The sequence below is a fragment of the Erythrolamprus reginae genome, chromosome 10, assembly GCF_031021105.1.
Source record: "Erythrolamprus reginae isolate rEryReg1 chromosome 10, rEryReg1.hap1, whole genome shotgun sequence".
Lineage (NCBI taxonomy): Eukaryota > Metazoa > Chordata > Lepidosauria > Squamata > Dipsadidae > Erythrolamprus > Erythrolamprus reginae.
In genome coordinates this window covers 40,587,332-40,612,959 of record NC_091959.1, presented here as the reverse complement: position 1 = coordinate 40,612,959, position 25,628 = coordinate 40,587,332, and the positions used below count along the sequence as shown (strand labels likewise).

Genomic DNA, 25,628 nt, shown 5'->3' with positions numbered 1-25,628 from the left:
TTCTGGGAAGCTGTCTGGGCACTTTACAAATGGCCATCATGTGTTATGGGATGCTACAATCTTAATAAATATATACACTTGCCAAGCCTCTGAATGTTAATTGTGTGAGTAGGGTTGTTGCGAGAGTTGTAAGTGCGAGGACCAGTTGTAAGTTAGTTTCCCCGATCCCCTCCCACCCGCAAAGTTGTAACTTTGAACAATCGCTAAATGAACAGTTGTAATTCAAGCACTATATGAATTTCAAGGACTACTTGAATTTTGATTGCACGACTATGGAGATGTTGTAAGTGCAAGGACCAGTTGTAAGTTACTTTTTTTTTAGTGCTGTTGTAACTTTTGAAAAAATAGAAATATATAACAGAGGGACCTTGGAGGTCTTCTAGCCCAACCCTCTGCTTAGGCAGGAACCCCTACACCACTTCAGACAATGGTTATCCAACATCTTAAAAACTTAAAATTTAAAAACTTCCAGTGTTGGAGCATTGATAGCTTCTGGAGGCGAGCTGTTCCACTGGTTAATTGTTCTACTGTCAGGAAATTTTCCCTTAGTTCTAGGTTGCTTCTCTCATTTAGTTTCCACCCATTGCTTCTTGTTCTACCCTCAGGTGCTTTGGAGAATAGGTTGACTCCTTCTTCTTTGTGGCAGCCCCTGAGATATTGGAACATTGCTTTCATGTCTCGCCTGGTTCTTCTTTTCATTAAACTAGACATATCTAGTTCCTGCAACCGTCCTTTTTCCCTCTGTTTATGCAAAAATGTTGGCTTTTTTCCTAGTCCCCTCCTCATCTTTGTCGTTCTTCTCTGCACTCTTTCTAGAGTCTCAACATCCTTTTTACATCATGGTGACCAAAACTGGATGCAATATTCCAAGTGTGTCTTACCAAGGCCTGATAAAGTGGTATTAACACTTCACATGATCTTGATTCTATCCCTCTGTTCATGCAGCCTAGAACTGTGTTGGCTTTTTTGGCAGCTGCTGCACACGGCTGGCTCCTATTTAAATGGTTGTCCACTAGGACTCCAAGATCCCTCTCACAGTTACTACTGTTGAGCAATGTACCACATATACCGTACCTGTGCATTTTTTTGGAACAATTTCAGAACTTTGTGAAAAATCACTAAATGAACTGTGATAATTCAAGGACTTCCTACAAAAATAGTGGAAGGTCTTAAGCATAAAACGTATCAGGAAAGACCTAATGAGCTCAATCTGTATAGTCTGGAGGACAGAAGGGAAAGGGGGGACATGATCGAAACATTTAAATATGTTAAAGGGTTCAATAAGGTTCAGGAGGGAAGTGTTTTTAATAGGAAAATGAACACAAGAACAAGGGGCACAATCTGAGGTTAGTTGGGGGGAAGATTAGAAGTAATGTGAGAAAATATTATTTTACTGAAAGAGTCGTAGATGCTTGGAACAAACTTTCAGCAGGTGTGGTTGGTAAATCCACATTAACTGAATTGAAACCTGCCTGGGATAAACATAGATCCATCCTAAGATGAAATAGAAGAAATGGTATAAGGGCAGGCTAGATGGACCTAGTCTACTGTCAATCTTCTATGTTTCTATGTTTCCTGCATCTCATTTTGGGGTTGGGCGATAGGCGTTGTGAAGAGACCATTGAAAGAATGAAAACAAATAGACCTCCAGATGTTGATGTGCTCCTTCCATCTCTTCTGGAGGCTTCTGCCCAGCCTGCTTGACCAGGGATGGTGCTTAACCTCAGCAGCCCGTGACGGTTGGATCTAACCCTGACCTCTTGGTGATGTGCAATTTAGCCACTTCTTCAGCACAGGTGGGGTGAATGCCAACGGTCTGCATCATTTGAGAATAAGTAGCACCACATCTGCAGAAGACAAGTAAAGAGAAAAAGAGAAGAACATAAAGGTGGTGATGGGGGAAAAGGAATCTTTCCGTGTTATCTGGTGAAGTTTCTTCCAATCCCAGCCATTTCCCCCCAGAATTAACTTAGTTTCTCTCTCTCTTTTTTTAATAATATATATTTATTGATTTTATAATATAGAAAATACACACAACATATAACCATGGACCAGAATATCTCCGGGACCACCTTCTGCCGCACGAATCCCAGCGACCAGTTAGGTCCCACAGAGTTGGCCTTCTCCGGGTCCCGTCGACTAAACAATGTCGTCTGGTGGGACCCAGGGGAAGAGCCTTCTCTGTGGCGGCCCTGGCCCTCTGGAACCAGCTCCCCCCGGAGATCAGAATTGCCCCCACCCTCCTCGCCTTTCGTAAGCTCCTCAAAACCCACCTCTGTCGTCAGACATGGGGGAATTGAGATATTCATTCCCCCCAGACCTATAAAATTTATGCATGGTATATTTGTGTGTATGTTTGGTTTTTAATAAGGGTTTTTAGTTTTTTAAATATTAGATTTGTTATATGTTGTTTTATTACTGTTGTTAGCTGCCCCGAGTCTACGGAGAGGGGCGGCATACAAATCTAATAAATACAAATACAAATACTCAGTGATTAGTGCCCGCCACCAGATAACATTCATACCCCTCCACCAAAATTATTGATTGTTTCTTGATTGCTTATTTGTACCTATGACAATCATTAAGTGTTGTACCTCATGATTCTTTAACAACGTATATTTTCTTTTATGTACACTGAGAGCATCTGCACCAAAGACAAATTCCTTGTGTATCCAATCACACTTGTCCAATAAAGACTTCTGTTCTGTTCTGTTCTATTCTATTCTATTCCTATATAGAATGATAACATATAGCAAAAATAAATTGTATTATATCCAATTGTGGGCCTTCTCCGGGTCCCGTCAACAAAACAATGTCGTTTGGCGGGACCCAGGGGAAGAGCCTTCTCTGTGGTGGCCATGGCCCTCTGGAACCAACTCCCCCCGGAGCTAAGAATTGCCCCCACCCTCCTCGCCTTTCATAAGCTCCTTAAAACCCACCTCTGCCGTCAGGCATGGGGAAACTGAGATATTCTTTCCCCCCTAGAATATTTACAATTTATGCATGGTATGTTTGTTTGTATGTATGTTTGGTTTTACAAATAAGGGTTTTTTAGCTGTTTTAGTATTGGATTTACATGCTGTTTTATTACTACTGTTGTTAGCCGCCCCGAGTCTACGGAGAGGGGCGGCATTCAAATCCAATTAAATAATAATAATAATAATGATGATGATGATGATGATGATGATGATAATAATAATAATAATAATAATAATAATAATAATAATAATCTGAGGTTTTCAAGTAGCTTTACACAGTCTTTTGGGGCAGGACTGGGAGACTATGGAGCTAAATAAATAAATAAATAAATAAATAAATAAATAAATAAATAAAAATAAATAAATAAATAAATAGGAAAAGATCTGAAGAGCAGCAAAATCTTGAAATTTCCTCACTCCCCCCCCACCTCCAAAGCTCTAATGATGCTCTGTTTGTCAAAAGAGAAACATAATCAAAACAAGGTTTTAGTCCCCTCTCTTTTAAAGGAAAGCTCCTGAACGATCATTTATTATCCCGAGAATAGGAAAGAAGAAAATAAAAAAACCCACCAGGAAACCCTTTCCCCCTTTGTTACACTTTGAAGAGTCAGCAACAGCTGGACTGCAAAACTAATTTTTCATTTTTCAATTTTTTTTTTCAGAACGGGGAAGGGATTAAAAAAAAGGCAGGGATTTATTTTTTTTTTGCCAAGAAACCTATTTCGTAAACATAATAACCCAAAGCCGATGCGTCCGTTCCTAAGCTGCACTTTTATTCATAAAGGATGCCGGTATTTGTCATCAAACTATAGGAAATAAGAACATAAAAGTAACCCCAAACACTGGATATTATTTAGTCCGGCTAAAATGGCAATTGCTATCTTTTTTTATTATCTTGGAAGGACTTGAAAGAGCAGGTTTAAGAAAGAAGGCAGCCGGGGGAGTGGGAGGCTAGGGTGTTGGGTGTGGAGAGGGGGGCTAGGGGGAGGCTAGGGTGGGGGGGCTGACATGCTTTAAACTTACTTGATTCCAAGAGCAAAGCCTTGGATAACTTCGCCAGCATTTGGACCAATGAAATGAAGGCCCAGGATCCGTTGGTCTTTTTCACACAGGCACACCATCTGCAAAGAATTCACAAAGAAGAGGGAGTTTGCAACTAGCTGGGATTAGAGAGAATTAATAGAGAAGAGGAGAGGAGAGGAGAGGAGAGGAGAAGGGAACAGAACAGAACAGAACAAAACAGAAACAATAGAATAAGGAAGGGATGGGATAGGATAGGATAGAAGGAGAAGGGAAAAGAAGAGGGAGGAGAAGAATGAGTGTATAAACAAAAGGGACAGAACAGAACAGAAAATATGATATAGAATGGAATGGAATAGAATAGAATAGAATAGAATTTTTATTGGCCAAGTGTGATTGGACACACAAGGAATTTGTCTTGGTGCATATGCTCTCAGCGTACATAAAATAAAATATACATTTGTCAAGAATCATGTGGTACAACACTTAATGATTGTCATAGGGGTCAAATAAGCAATGAAGGAGCAATATTAATAAAATATTAGGATATAAGCAACAAGTTACAGTCATACAGTCAACATGGGAGGAAATGGGTGATAGGAATGATGAGAAAAACTAGTAGAATAGAAGTGCAGATTTAGTAGAAAGTCTGACAGTGTTGAGGGAATTATTTGTTTAGTAGAGTGATGGCGTTCGGGGAAAAACTGTTCTTGTGTCTAGTTGAATAAAAAGGAAGAATAGAAATAAGGAACAGAATAGAATAGAAATAAGGAATAGAATAGAAAATGTACTGATCAAAAAACTAAAGGGAACACTTAAACAACAGAATATAACTCCAAGTAAATCAAACTTCTGTGAAATCAAACAGTCCACTTAGGAAGCAACACTGATTGCCAGTCAATTTCATTTTGTTGTCACCACATTCAACTTTGTATAAAGATCATTGTATTCAATAAAGAACATTTTTATTCATTCAGACCTAGGATGTGTTCTTTGAGGGTTCCCTTTATTTTTTTGAGCAGTGTAGAATGAAATAGAATAGGAACGGAATAGAAATAGGATTAGAATAGAATAGAATTAAGAATAGAATAGAATAGAAATAAGAATAGAAAATATGGAATGGAATGGAATAGAATAGATTCAGAGGTGGGTTTTTAGAAATGTGAGTAAATGAAGTCACGGAGCCGGTTCTGTTGGTATTTCCGTGTGCGCCGCCACCTTGGATTTTGCCTCTGCCCCAAAAGCTATTTTTTAATTGCTGCGGGTGCACGCATGCGCATGGCGCAACCCCGGGCGAACCAGCAGCAAAAGGATCTAGACTACACCAGACTATACTAGAAGAGATGCGATGAGATGATGAGAAGAGATGAGATATAGAAAATATGTTTCCCCTTTAAGGAAGAAGGAGAGTGGAGGGTCGGGGAAAAAAGCTTTGAGTCACCATGCATGAGTAGGCAGCAATATAAAATTTCTAAATAAATAAATAAAAGAAAAATGTGTTTTATGTTTTTTTTATTAAAAAAACCGCTTGTACGACTCCAGGGTTTCTCATAGAGATCGTAAACTCCTTGAGCCGAAGGAAACATTACGAAGGCCAAGCCGCTCCGAGTCTCCGGAGAGGGGCGGCATACAAATCTAGTAAATAAATAATAAATAAATAAATAAACTTACTTTGATGTAGCACTGAGTAGCATCTCTTTCAGCCATAACAAATTCCAAGGGTTTATAAAACGCGTGGTACACCTGAAAAGAGAAGTCTTGTTTTGCCATCACCAAGGCTAAAAATACTTGCATTGAGATTGGGAATAATAACAGAAATTGGCAAGTCTGAACTGCACTTTCTCAATCTGTCTCTCTGTCTTTCTCAGTTTTTTGTCACTCAATCTCTCCCTGTCTCAATCTCTGTCTGTCTGTCTTTGTTTCTAGAAACATAGAAGATTGATGGCAGAAAAGGAACTCATGGTCCATCTAGTCCGCCCTTGTACTATTTCCTGTATTTTATCTTAGGATAGGTATATGTTTATCCCAGGCATGTTTAAATTCAGTTATTGTGGATTTACCAACCACGTCTGTTGGGTGTTTGTTCCAAGCATCTACTACTCTTTCGGTGAAATAATATTTTCTCACGTTGCTTCTGATCTTTCTCTCTCCCTATCTCTATTTTTCTCTATTTTCTCTCTCTCTTGGGCTCCTCTCGGCATCCCCCTCTGGAAGACCCAGCAGGTGAGTGGTGGGGGAGGGGGAGGCTCTGGGGGGGGCAGCTGGATGGGATCCTCCTGCTGCTATGGGTGGCAACACAGGGGGAACCACTGCAGTTGGCAAGGAGGGCCCCCACTCCTTTGTGGTCAGAGGGGTGTTCTAGTGGAGTGGGGGGCTAGGAAGGGGCGGGGGTCCCGAAGCCTTCCCCTGTAATGAACCTCCCCTCCTTTCCCACTGGAGTTGTGCCACAGTGTGGGCGGTCCTCCTGCTTCCGCCCAGGTGGTTGGGCATAGGATGACCTTGAACCAACTTCTACACCGGCTTGACACCCCCCTCCCCCTTTTGCAAACTTGAACCAGCACGTGGAAAACACCCCACTGCCCACCCCGGTCCCCAAGAGGCTTGGTTGGAAACCCCTGCCCCCTTCTGAGATGATACTCCCCCCTCTCTCTCTATCTCTTTTTCTTTCTGTCTCAATCTCTCTCTCTCTCTGTGTTTTTTCTCTCAATCTCTCTCAATCTGTCTATCTCCTCTCTATCTGTCTGTCTCTTTGTGTTTTTCTCTCTCAATCTCTCTCTCTCAATCTGTGTCTGTTTATGTCTTTCTCTCTGTTTTCTCTGTCTATGTTTCTCTCTCAGTCTCTCTGTCTCAATCTCTGTCGGTCTGTCTCTCTCTGTTTTTTTCTCTCTCAATCTCTCTCCCTCTGTCTCTTTCAGTCTTCTGACTGTGTTTCTCTCTTTCTCTCAGTTTTCTCTCTCTCAGTCTCTGTCTGTCTGTCTTTCAATCTCTCTCTATCTCAATCTGTCTCTCTCTTTCTCTGTTTTCTCCCTCTCAATCTCTCAATCACTCTGTCTGTCTGTTTGTTTCCTTCTCTGACTCTCTATTTTCTCTCCCTCAATCTTTCTCTCTCTCTCTCTGCTTCTCTCAATCTCTGTTTCAATCTCTCTCCATCACCTTCTACTTCATTCCACCCTTTTGCCTGAAATAAGCCCACTCTCAAAGTGCCTATCCCAACGTCACCTGGATCTTACCCAACCAACTTCTAAAAATAAAATGGTTCACCCCAATGGCTGAATAGCCACAAATTAGAAAACACCACCATAAACTGGTCACATCCTTCTGACGACCAGGAAACTATAAACCTACCTCTATGTTATCTGGACCATATCGATGCACAGCATCTTCTTCCGAGATGCCAACGCTACCATATTCTAGAGGGGTGAAGACTGTTGTAGGCACCTACAGATAGAAGGTGTAGAGGTTGGGTTTCTTAAAGAACACTTTGCGCATGTGCAGAGGGTAAGAGAACTCAAATGGCGCCATCCAGGCAGGTGGTACCTATGTCTACAAACGCCTCTACTTATGAATTTTTCTAGATAAGAACCGGGTGTTCAAGATTTGTTTTTTAACCTCTTCTCAAGAACCATTTTCCACTTACAAACCTGAGCCTCTGAAACTGTAACCAGAAAAGGCAGGGAGAAGCCTCCGTGGGGCCTCTCTAGGAATCTCCTTGGGGGAAACAGGGCTGGAAAAGGTGGGGAGAAGCCTCCGTGGGGCTTCTCTAGGAATCTCCTTGGGAGAAACAGGGCCGGAAAAGGCGAGGAGAAGCCTCTGTGGGGCCTCGCTAGAAATCTCCTTGGGGGAAACAGGGCTGGAAAAGGTGGGGAAAAGCCTCAGTGGGGCCTCTCTAGGGATCTCCTGAGAGGAAACAGGGCCGGAAAAGGCAGGGAGAAGCCTCTATGGGGCCTCTCTAGGAATTTCCTGGAAGGAAATAGGACCAGAAAAGGTGGGGAGAAGCCTTCGCGGAGCCTCTCTAGGAATCTCCTGGGAAGAAACAGGGCCCCCATCCTCCCTGTGGTTTCCCCAATCACTTGCATTATTTGCTTTTACATTGATTCCTATGGGAAAAAATGCTTCTTCTTACAAACTTTTCTACTTAAGAACCTGGTCACAGAACGAATTAAGTTTGTAAGTAGAGGTACCACTGTATTTTAATAATAAACTATTTTAAGTCAAGGACTACCTATGATATCCTTAGAGATCCATTTTAATAATTTTTTAAAACAATTCTTCTCACCCCCAAAATGGAGGGAACGCTTCACGCCCAACCACCGCTGCCATTTTGTCAACAAACCGAACCCTACTCACATTGTCGTAATCCATGAGTTCGGAAGAGTGGCCGAACAGCCGCTGAGCCAACAACTTTCCTGAAGCGATTGCGGTGGGTGTTAGTTCAGGGCGGCCCTTTAAAGGAACGAGAACATGAGAAGATTTTTTTTTTAAATTTAATGTATTTATTTAGTCAAACAATTATAGGGTGGTAATTTGTACAAATGAAACATTAGATAAGTAATGATAAAAAGTAACAAAAGAAGACAATAGGACAGGGACGGTAGGCACAGTGGTGCGCTTATGCACACCCCTTACAGACCGCTTAGAAAGGGGGAGAGGTCAGTTGTAGATAGTCTAAGGTTAAAGGTTTTGGGGTTAGGAGTAGAAACCACAGAGTCATGTAGTGCATTCCAGGTGTTGATTACTCTGTTGCTGAAGCCGTATTTTTTGCAGTCAAGTTTGGAGCGGTTGACCTTTAGTTTAAATCGATTTCGTGCTCGTGTGTTGTTGCGGTTGAAGGTGAAGTAGTCATTAACAGGTAGGACATTTTGGTATATGATTTTCTTCAAGATTTCATTAAAGCAGCAGCAAGGACCAACCAACGTCCCAAGGTTTCCCTCAACTGTCCGGGTGTGTCTCTCCTGAAGGGAAATTTCCTGCGATGTTCCAAGGGTGTTTTTACCTCAGTGATGTCCCCGATGGCAAAAATATGGCGGACTGAAGTGACTTCGGCTGGATCCACAAGGATTTTCCCCGTTTTGGGGTTGGTTGTCACACCCACACGGTCCAGTTGAAGGGCTGCAGTGTCTGGAGCTCGGCCTTTTAAGGGAAGGGGAAACAGAAGGGAGAGGAAAGGAAAAGAGGAAGGGGACAGGAGAGGAGGAGGGGAAGAAAGAGAGCAGAAGCAGGAGGAAGGAGAAGAAAGTAGAGGAGGAGGAAGAGGGAAAGAAAAAGAGCAGAAGCGGGAGGAAGAGGAAGAGGGGAAGGAGGTAGAGGAAAAGGAGGAGGAAAAGCCAGAAGAGGAGGAGAAAGAGAAGGCAGAGGAGTAGGAGTAGTAGAAGGAGTAGTAGAAGAAGAAGGAGATGCAGAAAGAAGAGGAGAAGGAGGAGGCAGAGGAGGAGTAGAAGAACGAAAAGCAGGAAGAGCAGTAGAAGGAAAAGGTCGAGAAGTAGTAGTAGTAGAAGGTGGAGCAGAAAAAGAAAAGCAGGAAGAGCAGTAGAAGGAAAAGGTAGAGAAGTAGTAGTAGTAGAAGGAGGAGTAGAAAAAGAAAAGCAGGAAGAGCAGTAGAAAGAAAAGGTAGAGGAGTAGGAGTAGAAGGAGGAGTAGAAAAAGAAAAGCAGGAAGAGCAGTAGAAGGAAAAGGCAGAGGAGTAGGAGTAGAAGGAGGAGTAAAGAAAGGAGTAGAAAAAGAAAAGCAGGAAGAGCAGTAGAAGGAAAAGGTAGAGAAGTAGTAGTAGAAGGAGGAGTAGAAAAAGAAAAGCAGGAAGAGCAGTAGAAGGAAAAGGCAGAGGAGTAGGAGTAGAAGGAGGAGTAAAGAAAGGAGTAGAAAAAGAAAAGCAGGAAGAGCAGTAGAAAGAAAAGGTAGAGAAGTAGTAGTAGTAGAAGGAGGAGTAGAAAAAGAAAAGCAGGAAGAGTAGTAGAAAGAAAAGGCAGAGAAGGAGGAGTAGAAGGAGTGGAGAAAGGAAAAGCAGGAAGAAGAGAAAGAGGAAAAGGAGTAGATGGAGAAGTAGTAGGAAGAGGAATAATAGGAGAAGGAGGAGGAGGAAAGTAGAAGTAGAAGGCAGAGGAAGAGAAAGAGGAGAAAAAGACAAAGGAGAGAGACAGAGAGAGATAGAAATGTGGTTAAAACCCAACAGCAATCAGATAAGTTTGCAAGGCTACAAATCTTACACACTTATTTGTTACAACTACAAGGAGAAAAGAAGGAAACAGACTGACTTACAGAGTAATAGCGATAACATCACTACCAATGGCTCTATAGATTATTATTTCTAATTTTACAATAATATAGTCATTTAAGACATTTATTTATTTAAGACATATTTATACGGCTGCCCAAGTCCATTTTGACTCCGGGCGGCATTGAAAATCCATTAATCAAAACTCCAAAAGGAAAACAACACATTCCCATTTAAAACTAACACAATTAAACAGAGATTGATTCATCCATTAAAATCGATTGCATCCCATCAATCTGGAACTCAACTTAACTTGACCTACAACGTACCAGCAAAGTCAAGGCTAACTGAGAACAGGATATGCACTACCCTGGGTTGTACAGAATATAGGCAGGGCATAAATCTTACAACAACAATATTATTTTGTGTATATGGGAGGAAGGAGGGGGACAATCCCATGGAACACCAATGCCAGTTATACTTGTGGAACAATTAGCTAATCAAGAGATTGCTTGATTGATTGAAATCTGTTAGCCAGGATTGTCCTTCTCCAATATTATAATTGCTTCTTCTTCTTCTTTTTTAAATTCAACAACTTAAATTATAGTAACTATATTTTCAGGGAAGAAATAGATTAGATTTATTGGATTTATATGCCGCCCCTCTCCGAAAACTCGGACAAACCTGAAAAAAGGGACTAATCTGAAAAGATTTAGATTTTAGATTTAATTGGATTTGTATGCCACCCCTCTCCAAAGACTCGGGGTGGCTCACAGCATGTACAGAAAAACAGGAAACAATAATAACAATCCAATTAATACATTAAAAAACAATCTTAAAATTCTAACTAAAAAACTATCAATATCATTCATTCAACAGTCAAACTAAAGCATTCATTGGTCAGGGGGGAAGATCTAAGGAACCCCAGGCCTGGCGGCAAAGATGAGTTTTTAAACTCTTTCAGAAGGCAAGGAGGATGAGAGCAGTATGAATCTCTGGGGGAAGCTGATTCCAGAGGGCCGGGGCCTCCACAGAGAAGGCTCTTTCCCTAGGTCCTGCCAGCCGACATTGTTTGGTCGACAGGACCCTAAGGAGACCAACTCTGTGGGACCTCACCGGTCGCTGGGATTCGTGTGGATCCGGGGGTGGTGGCTTAAAAGCAATTCATCAGGGCAAAATAATAATAATAATAATAATAATAATAATAATAATAATAATAATAATAACAACAACAATAATAATAATAACAATAACAACAATAGGTCAACAATAGGAAGCTTCTCAAGGTGAAGCAAACTAAGGACCAGTACAGAAAAAATGTAACTCAATGTCATATGGACAGTTGGCGGAACAAAGCATTGCATGGACAGTTCTTGGAGAAGATTGAAGGCAAAGTGGATAAAGAAAAGACCTGGTCATGGCTTACAAGTGGAACACTCAAAAAGGAGACAAAAGGACTAATACTGGCGGCACAAGAACAGGCCATTAGAACAAATGCTGTCAAAGCCAGAGTTGAAAAATCAACAGACGATCCAAAGTGCAGATTCTGTAAAGAAACAGATGAAACAATCGATCACATACTCAGCTGCTGCAAAAAGATCGCACGGACTGACTACAAGCATAGACATGATGCTGTGGCACAGATGATTCACTGGAACTTGTGCTGGAACTACCATTTACCAGTGGCAAAGAACTGGTGGGATCATAAGCCTGAAAAAGTGGTCGAAAATGAGCAAGCAAAACTACTGTGGGACTTCCGACTTTAGACTGACCGAATTCTGAAGCATAACACACCAGACATTCTGATTGTGGAGAAAAAGAAAGTATGGATCATCGACATCGCAATCCCAGGGGACAGCAGAATTGAGGAGAAGCAGCTAGAGAAATTAGTGAAATACGAAGATCTAAAAATCGAGCTGCAACGACTCTGGCATAAGCCAGTGAAAGTGGTCCCAGTGGTACTTGGCACGCTGGGCACAGTACCAAAGGATCTCAGCGGACATTTGAAAACCATCGAAATTGACAAAATCTCCATCTGTCAATTGCAAAAGGCAGCTTTACTGGGATCGGCAAACATAATTCGCCACTACATCACGCAGTCCTAGGTGCTTGGGAAGTGCCCGACTGGTGATGAAATACGAAATCCAGCATAGTGATTTCGTTTGCTGTGTTGTACTGACATAATAATAATAATAATAATAATAATAATAATAATAATAATAATAATAATATTTATTCATTCATTCAATTTTTTTATGCTGCCCTTCTCCTTAGACTCAGGGCGACTTACAATCCATTTCTTGCATGATTGATTATCTTCTTAACAATTTCTTCATCTTCGTTTTTCCAAGTACAGTAGTCCCTCACCTATCGCTGTTACGTTCCAGACCTGGCCGCGATAGGTGAAATCCGCGATGGGGAATTTATCGACTGATAGTACTTATTTAAGTATTTATATTGTAATTGTTTGATAAGTTTTCATTGTTTTAAGTGTTTATAAACCCTTCCCACACAGTATTTATTTTAGATACAGTATTTAAATACAGTATTTACAATTTTAGATATATTTTTTTTTGAAAAACCTGCCGATCGAGTTCGGCGGGCTGTTTAAATCTGCCGATCGACTTCCTCAGAAACCCGCGATGAAGTGAAGCCGCAGTAGGTGAAGCGCGGTATAGCGAGGGACTACTGTATTGTGTGAGTAAAATTGTTCTTGGAAGAAACTAACTTACCTGCTTCAGAATTCTTCTTTCTACGGCGTTATTACTTGGAACCCTGTTGCCCTGCACATAATGAGTGACTACCTTGTATTGGAAACAACAACAATAAGGGATGTGTGTGTGTGTCGATGCTCACAGTTTTGAGGTCTTGGATGTCAACGCAGGAAACTATTAAGCCAGGGGGGAGACCGAGGATTGTATGATCGATAAACAAACAACGCAGCTGGACAGAACATCTGTCGAAAAAGCCAGCACACAATCCACACCCAGAGCCAAACTCCAAAAGAAAACAACAGTGTCACATCTCCGAATGGCTGGCCGGAGACCTTTGTGGGTTCATTTTAGACGGAGATCGGATACTTCCTTTGGAAGCATTGATGGGTCCTGTCGGCACCTGGTTTATCTGTCTGTCTTTTCCCCCAAAGGATGCTCTTCCTTTGTCTGTCCCTGGGCAGCCACCAAAAATAATAACAAGGCTTATCTCAGCTCGGATGTGAAACAATTTCCTACCACCATTACTGGGGAGGTGGGGTGAGGTAGAAGGGTTTGTGAAGAAGCTGCCAACGGGCAGCTAATAGCATTTAGCAATAGCATTGCTGTAGGCCAGTGTTTTTCAACCAGTGTGCCGTGGCACAGTAGTGTGCCGTGAGACATGGTCAGGTGTGCCGCGAAGCTCAGAGAGAAAGAAAGCAAGAGAGAGAGAAAGCAAGAGAGAAAGAAAGCAAGAGAGAGCAAGAGAGAGAGAGAGCAAGAGAGAGAAAGAAAGCGAGAGGGAAAGAGAACAAGAGAAAGAAGGAGAGAGAGAGCAAGAGAGAGAAAGAAAGCAAGAGAGAGAAAGAGAACAAGAGAAAGAAAGAGAGAGAGAGCAAGAGAGAGAAAGCAAGCAAGAGAGAGGGAAAGAGAACAAGAGAAAGAAAGAGAGAGAGAGAGCAAGAGAGAGAGAGAGAAAGAGAGGGAGGGAAGGAGAGAGAGAAAGAGGGACATAGGGAGGGAGAGAGAAAGACAGCAAAAAAGAGAGGAAGGAAGGAAGAGAAAGAAAGAGGGATGGAGAGAGAGAGAAAGAAAGAGGAAGGAAGGGAGAGAAAGAGGGAGGGAGAAAGAAATAGAGTGAAGGGGAGGAAGAGAGAGAGATAATTATTTTGTCCAAACTTTTTTTAGCAACCCCCCCCCCCGCTCAATGTGCCCCAGGGTTTCATAAATGTAAAAAATGTGCCGCGGCTCAAAAAAGGTTGAAAATCACTGCTGTAGGCTGAGAAAAAAAATGTGGTGCATTACTTTCTGGGAGACCCTCGTATATAGCGGTGGGCTACGAGCCGGAACACTAAATTGCGCTCGCCACCGCGGCTCATAAGTTCTTGCGGGACCAGTACGATTTTGCTGCTGCGTCTGTGGAGGTAGCAAAATTGCGCCCATGTTTCAGCGAGGTTTTACCTGCAGCTCCGTGTGCGATTTTGTTACCTTCATAAGTGCAGCAGCAAAATCGCGCTAGTCCCGCAAGAACGTACGAGCCGCGGTGGCAAGTGCAATTTAGCGTTCTGGCTTGTAGCCCACTGCTGCTTGTATAAATACAGGGGATGGACAAAAAAAATGGAAGCACCTTGCAGCTCTTCCGTGCAATCCCGATTTGTGAAGCTCCCTTCGAACAGTTTTTGTGGAAACTGGGTTCTGTACGTGTCTATTGAGCTCTGCCGTGATTTTAGGAGCTGCGGTCTTGTGATCCGCTCTAACCATTCGCTTTAGACTCCGACGGTCTCTCTCAGACAACTTCGACTTTCGACCAGACCTGTGCTTGGCTGAGGACGTTTCCCCTTCTCTTTCAAAAGCAGTCATGACTTTGGAGACATGACCTCTTGAAACGCCAAACTTATTGTTACACTAGCGTCTGCCATTCGAGCACCAACAATTTGGCCTCTTTGTAAGCCTAAAAAGTCTGCCCTTTTCTAAAAGGTTATAACCAATGTCCTTAAATTTCTATTTAAAAAAAATGGTAGTTTAAAAAAACATATCAAACAACAGAATTTTTAAAAAAACATTAAAATATGTCAAGTTTTGATTGATTTGAACATGTTCAAACATTATGATGCCAAAAAGTCAAGTGTTTCCATTTTTTGGTCCACCCCCTGTAAGTCTAAGTGCTATTGCTATTCTTCCTCCCTCCCTCCCTCCCTCCCTCCCTCCCTCCCTCCCTCCCTCCCTCCCTCTCTCCCCTTCCTTTCCCTTCTTCCCATGGTGCAGTGGTTAGAATGCTGTATTGCAGGCTGACTCTGCCCACTGCCAGCAGTTTGATCCTGACTGGCTCAAGCTGGACTCATCCTTCCAAGGTGGGTAAAATGAAGACCCAGACTATATATATGGAAGGGCAATAAGCTGAGTCTGTAAACCTCTTAGAGAGGACTGTAAAGCAGCATATAAGTCTAACGTGATAGGGCAGAGTTAGGCAAAGTTGGCTCTTCTATGACATGTGGACGCCAACTCCCAGAATTCCTGAGCTAGCATGCCTGGCTCAGGAATTCTGGGAGCTGAAGTCCACAAGTCACGGAAGAGCCAACTTTGCCTACCCCTGTGCTAGTGGTATCTAAGTGGTATCTAAGAGTTGGATGCCAACTTGATAGGACACAAACAGTCATTCAATGCATTATTATTATTATTATTATTATTATTATTATTATTATTATTTATTGGATTTGTATGCCGCCCCTCTCCGCAGACTCGGGGCAGCTAACATAGAAACATAGAAGTCTGACGGCAGAAAAAGACCTCATGGTCCATCTAGTCTGCCCTTATACTATTTTCTGTATTTTATCTTAGGATGGATATATGTTTATCCCAGGCATGTTTAAATTCAGTTACTGTGGATTTATCTACCACGTCTGCTGGAAGTTTGTTCCAAGGATCTACTACTCTTTCAGTAAAATAATATTTTCTCATGTTGCTTTTGATCTTACCCCCAACTAACTTCAGATTGTGTCCCCTTGTTCTTGTGTTCACTTTCCTATTAAAAACACTTCCCTCCTGGACCTTATTTAACCCTTTAATATATTTAAATGTTTCGATCATGTCCCCCCTTTTCCTTCTGTCCTCCAGACTATACAGATTGAGTTCATGAAGTCTTTCCTGATACGTTTTATGCTTAAGACCTTCCACCATTCTTGTAGCCCGTCTTTGGACCCGTTCAATTTTGTCAATATCTTTTTGTAGGTGAGGTCTCCAGAACTGAATACAGTACAGTATTCCAAATGTGGTCTCACCAGCATTCTATATAGCGGGATCATAATCTCCCTCTTCCTGCTTGTTATACCTCTAGCTGTGCAGCCAAGCATCCTACTTGCTTTCCCTACCGCCTGACTGCACTGTTCACCCATTTTGAGACTGTCAGAAATCACTACCCCTAAATCCTTTTCTTTTGAAGTATTTGCTAACACAGAACTGCCAATACAATACTCAGATTGAGGATTCCTTTTCCCCAAGTGCATTATTTTACATTTGGAAACATTAAACTGCAGTTTCCATTGCTTTGACCATTTATCTAGTAAAGCTAAATCATTTACCATATTACAGACGCCTCCAGGAATATCAACCCTATTGCACACTTTAGAGTCATCGGCAAATAGGCAAACCTTCCCTACCAAACCTTCCCCTATGTCACTCACAAACATATTAAAAAGAATAGGACCCAGAACAGACCCTTGTGGCACACCGCTTGTAACCTGACTCTGCTCAGAATACTCGCCATTAACAATAACTCTCTGATGTCTACGCTTCAGCCAGCTGCAAATCCATTGAACTATCCAGGGATTAAGTCCAATAGAAACATAGAAACATAGAAGACTGACGGCAGAAAAAGACCCCATGGTCCATCTAGTCTGCCCTTTTACTATTTCCTGTATTTTATCTTACAATGGATATATGTTTATCCCAGGCATGTTTAAATTCGGTTACTGTGGATTTACCAACCACGTCTGCTGGAAGTTTGTTCCAAGGATCTACTACTCTTTCAGTAAAATAATACTTTCTCATGTTGCCTTTGATCTTTCCCCCAACTAACTTCAGATTGTGTCCCCTTGTTCTTGTGTTCACTTTCCTGTTAAAAACACTTCCCTCCTGAACCCTATTTAACCCTTTAACATATTTTCTAATTCTAATTTCTAAATTCACTAATTTATCTATCAGCTCTTTATGTGGAACCGTATCAAAGGCTTTGCTGAAATCCAGGTAGGCAATATCCACGGCACCACCTTCATCCAACACCTTTGTGACATAGTCAAAGAAATCAATGAGATTAGTCTGACATGATTTGCCTTCAGTAAAGCCATGCTTATTTGGGTCCAATAAGTTATTGTTTTTTAGGTGCTGATTTATCCTCTTTTTGAGTAGAGTCTCCATTATTTTAACTACAACTGATGTCAAGCTAACTGGCCTGTAGTTACCAGCTTCTTCTCTACTGCCCTTCTTGTGGATAGGCACAACACTGGCCATTCTCCAATCCTCAGGAACATCTCCTGTTAACAAGGATTGGTTAAACAAATCAGTCAGGGGGGTAGCAATGACAGATCTGAGTTCTTTAAGAACTCTGGGGGTGGATGCCATCTGGACCCATTGCCTTATTTATCTTTAATCGTTCAAGTTCTTCTAAGACATCGGCTTCTAAGATCACTGGAGCTGAATCCGTACAGCTGGAAGCAATGCTATATCCCTCTATAGTTTTATTTTGTAAGGTGTCTTTTGAGAAAACTGAACAGAAGTAGCTATTGAAATGGTCAGCGATCTCCTTATTTCCATTAATGCATGTATTATTCCCGGTACTAAGCTTCGTGATGCCGCAGTTTTTCTTCTTCTTATCACTAATATATCTGAAGAAGATTTTATCCCCCTTCTTTAGAGATTTGGCAATTTCTTCCTCTTTTGAGGCTTTAGCAGCATATATTATCTGTTTTGCCTCCTTCTGTCTCATTTTATACACCTCCCTATCAGCTATACTTCCAGACTCTTTATACCTCCTATAGGCAGCCTTTTTTTCATTGACTATAGCCCTTACATCATTACTAAACCATAGCGGTTTCTTCTTCCTTTTACCTTTAGTTATTTGTCTTAAATACAGTCCAGTGGCTTTTAAGATGGCCTTTTTTAATACAGTCCACTGGGTGCTCGCTCCTGCCATTTTATCCCTCCCCTTTAATTCATTATCTAAATATTCCCCCATTGCATTAAAATTTGTTTTTCTGAAATCCAATACTTTGGTTGCATTATAGGATTGCTCACAATGCGTTTTTACATCAAACCACAAACATAGATGGTCGCTGCAACCTAAATTTTCTCCCACCTTGACATCTGAAACCCAATTCCCATTCGTAAAAACTAAATCTAGAATATTCTCCCCTCTAGTTGGTGTCTTAACCAGCTGTGCCAGAGCTGCTCCTGTAAAGGCCTCTACTATATTCTTACTTTTGCATGTAAGGGCACTGGGGATATTCCAGTCAACATCAGGCATGTTGAAATCACCCATAACCACAATATCTCCCTTTACTGCCATTTGGGTAATTTCATCCACCATCTTGTTGTCATATTCCTCAGATTGCCCTGGAGGCCTATAGATCACCCCAATTCTAATGACAGAACCTTCTTTATTTTGCATGCAAATCCAGAGAGTTTCTAGATCTTGACATGTATTTTGAATTAGTGTTGTTTTTAGACTTTCTTTAATATAAATGGCTACTCCACCTCCCCTTCTCTCTATTCTATCCTTCCTATACAGTGTATATCCTGGTATGGATATTTCCCATTCATTAGAATCCTTAAACCATGTCTCAGTTATGGCAACCAGGTCCAAATTATCTCTAGATATTATGGCCATTAATTCACAGAGCTTGTTGCTCAAGCTTCGAGCATTCGTGCACATTACCCGAAGAACATTGTATTTTCATTATTAGTTTGCCCCTTATCATCAACAACTACATCTATTTTATTTGCAGCTCCCTTTTCATAAGCTTCCAAAAACTGCTTTATCCTCATTGGTCGGGGACAGAAATCACCCACATCAGTTACATCTCTGTCCCCTTTACCTAGTTTAAATGCCTGTCCAAAAAAGTTCTGAATTCCTCACCGAGTACCTGGGTACCTCTGTATGATGGATGCAAACCATCCCTCTTAAACAACTCCCTATTAGACCACCTACTGACATCATGACTTACATAGCCAAAACCTTCAGCTTTACACCACTGCCTTAACCACACATTAAACTCTCTGATACACGTTGTTTTATCCTCTTGACCACAAACCGGTAACACCTCTGAGAAAGTCACTGAATCTGTTATTTTACCCAGCTCCACACTTAGACATTGAAAATCTCTTTTTACTACATTGACATTTCTCTGGGACAAATCATTTGTGCCAAGATGCACCACCACATCAATGTTATTACCTTTACTCACAGCCTTGACAATGTTTGTAATCCGCCTCCTGTCCCTGCTGGCAGTGGCCCCTGGGAGACACCTCAGCACCTTCACCACGTCCTTACTCTGTCCCAAATCAACACCTCTAACAGTCGAATCACCCTCAAGAAAATGTGTCCTCTTTTTATTTCTACTAACTGCACTTGATGGTTCGGTGACATTTACGACAACTTCCCCTTTGAACATCCCCTCATTCTCTGCCTGAGGGGCCTTGCTAATATCTCCAACATCCTTACTATTTAAATCCACAAGAACATTATAGGGATTCGATACAGAGAGACCAACAACAGCAGTAAAACAGTATAACAAAATCCAATACTAAAAAAGCAGTTAAAACCCCATGATATAAAAACCAATCATACGTACAAACATACCATGCATAAAATTGTAAAGGCCTAGGGGGAAAGTGTATCTTAGTTCCCCCATGCTTGGCGACAGAGGTGGGTTTTAAGCAGCTTACGAAAAGCGAGGAGGGTGGGGGCAATTCTAATCTCTGGGGGGAGTTGGTTCCAGAGGGTCGGGGCCGCCACAGAGAAGGCTCTTCCTCTGGGTCCTGCCAAGCGACATTGTTTGGTTGATGGGACCCGGAGAAGGCCAACTCTGTGGGATATCTCGGAGATATTCTGGTCCGATGCCATGAAGGGCTTTATCGGTCATAACCAACACTTTGAATTGTGACCGGAAACTGATCGGCAGCCAATGCAGACTGCGGAGTGTTCGAGTAACATGGGCATATTTGGGATCAATCAGCCCGACATCTCTATGCGTGCTTCTTCAGATCTGCTCAGGGTCCCCGTGAGCACCTTAAAAAACAAGCCCTTCTCTTCAAAGGCCACAAAGGACGAAGCTTATCAGCCCGACAGCATCCCGTAACTCTGCCAAGGAGACCCCAAACCTCCGTGCAATTTACAGGGACTGTTTTCAACTCCCGCCGTTTGTTGTTTAAGTGGCTTAAGGGGGCTCAGCGGGAGTCCTACCTCCACCACTCACAGTAAGCTGTCTCTTTTCACTCAGGGGTTGCGACGGGCACATCTGGAGGAATGGAAGGGCTTTCCCAGTTTCCCGGTCTGTTAGAGCAAGACACCTGGCCACCGATGTGTGGAGAGAGAATTAAAACACCAAGACAAACAAAACCGAGATCGAATCCCACATCAATTAGGCAGCTTTAGCCCTCAACCGATATAATCCTTCAGTCCCTTGGGGTGGAGTGCCTAGAATTCAGCTCTGGATTTGAAGCAAGCAGGGATGGGAAAGCTGGTTTGGTTCACACACCCTGACGGCTGGAGTGAAAAAAACTCTTTGCTAATGAGCAGAAATAAAAGACCGGATTTCTGGTAGAAGTTGAAAACATTGGTTGTGTTTGCATTCCAAGGTAAGCTAGGGCTTTTCGAGACCGTAGCTTGGCAGGGAAGGAGTGAGTAAGCTGACACAAGCTATAACATCTGGTGGGGGAAGCTGGTATAGAACCGAGCCAAGGCAATGATTTGGAGGCCAGCTAATAAACTGAGATGGCTTGTGGTTGCAAGCCAGAATCCAAAGTGACGGCTTGTGCAAAGGGAATTGCTCTCAACGTAACCCTTGCCCTCAACATTTGGATATAAGGTTTTTGTTTCTTTTCTGCGCTTTAAAACATACATGGATGAAACCACCTTTATAGAAACATAGAAGAGTGACGGCAGAAAAAGACCTCATGGTCCATCTAGTCTGCCCTTATACTATTTCCTGTATTTTAACTTAGGATGGATAAAATTAGGATGGATAAAATTAGGATGTTATTGCTTCAACCGCAATAACACAAGAGCATGCAACAGATTCAAACTTAATACGAACCGCGCCAAACTTGACTGTAAAAAATATGATTTCAACAATCGAGTTATCGAAGCGTGGAACTCATTATCGGACTCAATTGTGTCAACCCCTGACCCCCAACACTTCTCCCTTAGACTCTCCACGATTGACCTCTCCAGGTTCCTAAGAGGCCAGTAAGGGGCGTACATAAGTGCACTGGTGTGCCTTTCGTCCCCTGTCCAATTGTCTTTCCTTTCTTTCACCTATCTTATATATTCTCTTCCTTTCATATATCCTCTCCTCTAAATTCACTTTCACCCTCTTTTATATTATCACATGTCTATTTTTATTCCTATGTATTTGTGTATTGGACAAATGAATAAATAAAATAAAATAAAATATGTTTATCCCAGGCATATTTAAATTCAGTTACTGTGGATTTACCAACCACGTCTGCTGGAAGTTTGTTCCAAGGATCTACTACTCTTTCAGTCAAATAATATTTTATCATGTTGCTTCTGATCTTTCCCCCAGCTAACCTCAGATTGTGCCCCCTTGTTCTTGTATTCACTTTCCTATGAAAAACACTCCCCTCCTGAACCTTATTGAACCCTTTCACATATTTAAATGTTTCAATCATGTCCCCACATTTCCTTCTGTCCTCCAGACTATACAGGTTGAGTTCATGAAGTCTTTCCTGATAGGTTTTAGGCTTAAGACCTTCCCCCATTTTTTGTAGCCCGTCTTTGGACCCGTTCAATTTGATCCATCTCTTTTTGTAGGTGAGGTCTCCAGAACTGAACACAGTATTCCAAATGTGGTCTCACCAGCGCTCTATATATATCTAAGAATACATAAATATATATTTAAACGGTGTGCATATTTAAAAATATCTTATATAATAAATTCATAATTCAAAGACTTAAATGAGATCTATGTTGTATGATTGAACTGGTATGATTGTTTTTAAATATTGGATTTTTAGATTGTAATTTTAAATTTAATTAGATTTGCCGTTGTACTGTCTTGTTATATTATATGCTGCGAGCCGCCCCCAAGTTCTCGGAGTAGGGCGGCATACAAATCTAATAAATAAATAAATAATAAATTAATTAAGTGTGAAAAAATGGTCCTGTCACTTTTTTGTGTCGTGTCGCGGTAACTTTGAACGGTCACAACACAATTGGTCATAAGTCAGGGACTACTTGGGTGTGGCACCCAAGAGATAGTTCGTTCAAAACAAAATCCGGAAATTCAAACTTAGCAACTCTGACTTCACGGGTGCCCACCTGAGCCAGGGTGAAGCTGTTTTTTACAGGTACGACAGGTAAGTCCTTACCTACTGCCCACATCACCGTATCGAACTCATCCGATTTTTCTTTGCTGGAGTCCGCATATTTCCACGTCACCCGCAGCCGTCCGTTGTCCAGCTTCTTGACTTTAGAAGGGCTGCAGTTCTTTAGAAACCGGGTGCCGGACGCTTCCATGTGGCTGGTCACCAGATTAGCCATTTGCTAACAAGAGACACAAGTTTTAATCTGTGGAAAGCCTTCATGGCAAGGAGTGCGCGTGTGTGCCTGTGGCTTATATATCATCATCTTCTTTTTCTTGTATTTTTAATTTTCATTATGTGACACTTTTATTTTACAGTTTTTAAAAATCTTTTTTACAGATGCATAGAAACATAGAAGATTGAAGGCAGAAAAAGACCTCATGGTCCATCTAGTCTGCCCTTATACTATTTCCTGTATTTTATCTTAGGATGGATATATGTTTATCCCAGGCATGTTTCAATTCAGTTACTGTGGATTTACCAACCACGTCTGCTAGAAGTTTGTTCCAAGCATCTACTACTCTTTCGGTCAAATAATATTTTCTCACGTGGCTTCTGATCTTTCCCCCAACTAACCTCAGATTGGGCCCCCTTGTTCTTGTGTTCACTTTCCTATTAAAAAACACTTCCCTCCTGAGCCTTATTTAACCCTTTAACATATTTAAATATTTCATGTCCCCCCTTCTGTCCTCCAGACTATACAGATTGAGTTCATTAAGTCTGTCCTGATTAAGTTTTATGCTTAAGACCTTCCACCATTTTTGTAGCCCGTCTTTGGACCCGTTCAGTTTTATCCATGTCTTTTTGTAGGTGAGTTCTCCAGAACTGAACACAGTATTATTCCAAATGTGGTCTCACCAGCGCTCTATACAGCGGGATCAAAATCTCCCTCTTCCTGCCTGTTATACCTCTAGCTATGCAGCCAAGCATTTGACTCACTTTCCCTACCACCTGACCGCACTGCGCACCCATTTTGAGACTGGGATTTTGAGACATTAACTGGGACAGCTGCAATACTGACCCCCCAAAAAGCATACCTACACACCAAATACACTTTTTAATATTTACAACTATAGAATCCCTAATATCCAAAGAGATGTTTCGTGTAGTCAAGAAGGTGTGCGGTGATGCAAAATGTAGAGAAAAATGTAGAGGAAATTGAAAAGTAAAACGTTGTGATTTTGAGCGGTCATTAAATGCACCGTCACAAGTCGAGGACTACCTGTAGAAAGCGGCAGAAGCTACCTGGTCAAATCCTCGAAGCGGGATACTCCTGATCATCACGGTAGCGTCTAATCCAAGGCCGGTGAGAAAGCCGGCGCACTCAAGGGAAACATCTAGCGGGCGTCCGGATCAAGGAAAAATAATTCCGCTTGGGGTTTTTTTTTCTAGAAATTTAATTTAATTTAATTTTGAATTAATTTAATTTAATTTTGAATTAATTTAATTTAATTTTGAATTAATTTAATTTAATTTAATTTTGAATTAATTTAATTTAATTTTGAATTAATTTAATTTAATTTTGAATTAATTTAATTTAATTTTGAATTAATTTAATTTAATTTTGAATTAATTTAATTTAATTTTGAATTAATTTAATTTAGAATTAATTTAATTTAATTTAATTTAATTTAGAATTAATTTAATTTAATTTTGAATTCAATTCAATTGAATTCAATTTAATTTGATTTATAAGCCGCCCAACTCCTTTCGGACTGGGCGGCGTACAGCAAATAAAACAATGTAAAAACAATTAAACCCCCCAAAATAAAACAGTCATTTTGATTGGAGTGGGGGAAAAAATCTTTGTCATAAGAAATGTCAAATGTAAAAATGACTGAGATTTGATGTTGCCTTTTATGTCTTTGCATCACTTTTAAAATTTCTACAAATTTTTTTAAAAAAAGAATCTCTACAGGCTTTTAGCTATACAATTTGGGACAAATAGTGTAGGGGGGAGGAATGGATTTCCAGAGGAAAACAATTGCAAACTACAAGAACCATTGATACCACTCAAGTGACCTTGAGGACACAGATAAAACCTCCCAAGTGTCCTCAACCTCCCTCTCAAAGGATGCAAATATAAATCCCTCCATTCTCCAACCAGCCACTCAGAGCCGGAGAAGCTCCTGGGATCAGAAGCAAAACATCTTCACAAAGAAAAACCAAGGAAGCTCCAGTTGCCTGCACAATAACGAGGCTTAGTTTAAAAGATACAGCTGGCGCCAACAACCAACCTGCGGAAGGAACAGAGAGAGAAAAATAAATTGAAAATCAAATTATGTTGGCACCTACGGTCAGAATTGAAACAATTTATTTCTTCTTTTTTCAAACAGTGAAAAACAGCACAATGGGCAAACTGGAAGTTTGGAAAAATGGACTTCCGGTTTGCCCATTGCACTGGTTTTTTTGCACTCCGGGGCTTCAGGAAGCTGCCGTGAAGGCTCTGGAGTGCGAAAAACAGCACAACGGACAAACCGGAAGTCCATTTTTCCAAACTTCCAGAGTGTTCAGAAACTTCCTATCGTGCAGAATGCGGCCGTGCGAACTATCATGGGCTTTCCTAGGTACACCCATGTTTCATCAACACTCTACGGCTTGCACTGGCTGCCGATCAGTTTCTGGTCGCAATTCAAAGTGTTGGTAATGACCTATAAAGCCCTACATGGCATCGGACCAGAATACCTACGGGACCTCCTTCTGCCGCACAAATCCCAGCGACCAATTAGGTTCCACAGAGTTGGCCTTCTCCGGGTCCTGTCGACAAAACAATGCTGTCTGGCGGGACCCAGAGGAAGAGCCTTCTCTGTGGCGGCCCCGGCCCTCTGGAAGCAACTCCCCCCAGAGATTAGAATTGCCCCCACCCTCCTTGCCTTTCGTAAGCTACTTAAAACCCACCTCTGCCACCAGGCATGGGGGAACTGAGATGCTCTTCCCCCCTGGGCCTTTACAATTTCATGTGTGGCATGTCTGTATGTATGTTTGGTTTTTTATATTAATGGGTTTTTTAATCATTTTTAGTATTTATTGGATTATTATTGTACATTGTTTTATTACTGTTGTTAGCTGCCCCGAGTCTCTGGAGAGGGGCGGCATACAAATCCAATAAATAAATACATAAAATAAATAAAA

General features: G+C 41.5%; 1 protein-coding gene across 1 annotated transcript in view; it reads right to left on the bottom strand.

Annotated features, from left to right (window-relative positions):
* The window catches only part of TXNRD2 (thioredoxin reductase 2), a 57,157-nt gene that overhangs the window by 4,251 nt on the left and 27,278 nt on the right, over window positions 1–25,628 (bottom strand). Inside the window, exons 9-17 of the mRNA XM_070762843.1 lie at window positions 24,714–24,733; window positions 23,742–23,833; window positions 22,503–22,677; window positions 8,992–9,128; window positions 8,346–8,441; window positions 7,344–7,436; window positions 5,670–5,741; window positions 4,002–4,099; window positions 1,646–1,847 (exon numbers count right to left, since the gene is read on the bottom strand). Coding sequence (XP_070618944.1) covers window positions 1,724–1,847; window positions 4,002–4,099; window positions 5,670–5,741; window positions 7,344–7,436; window positions 8,346–8,441; window positions 8,992–9,128; window positions 22,503–22,677; window positions 23,742–23,833; window positions 24,714–24,733 — 907 coding nt within the window. The 3' untranslated portion in view covers window positions 1,646–1,723. The remainder of the gene's footprint in view (window positions 1–1,645; window positions 1,848–4,001; window positions 4,100–5,669; window positions 5,742–7,343; window positions 7,437–8,345; window positions 8,442–8,991; window positions 9,129–22,502; window positions 22,678–23,741; window positions 23,834–24,713; window positions 24,734–25,628) is intronic.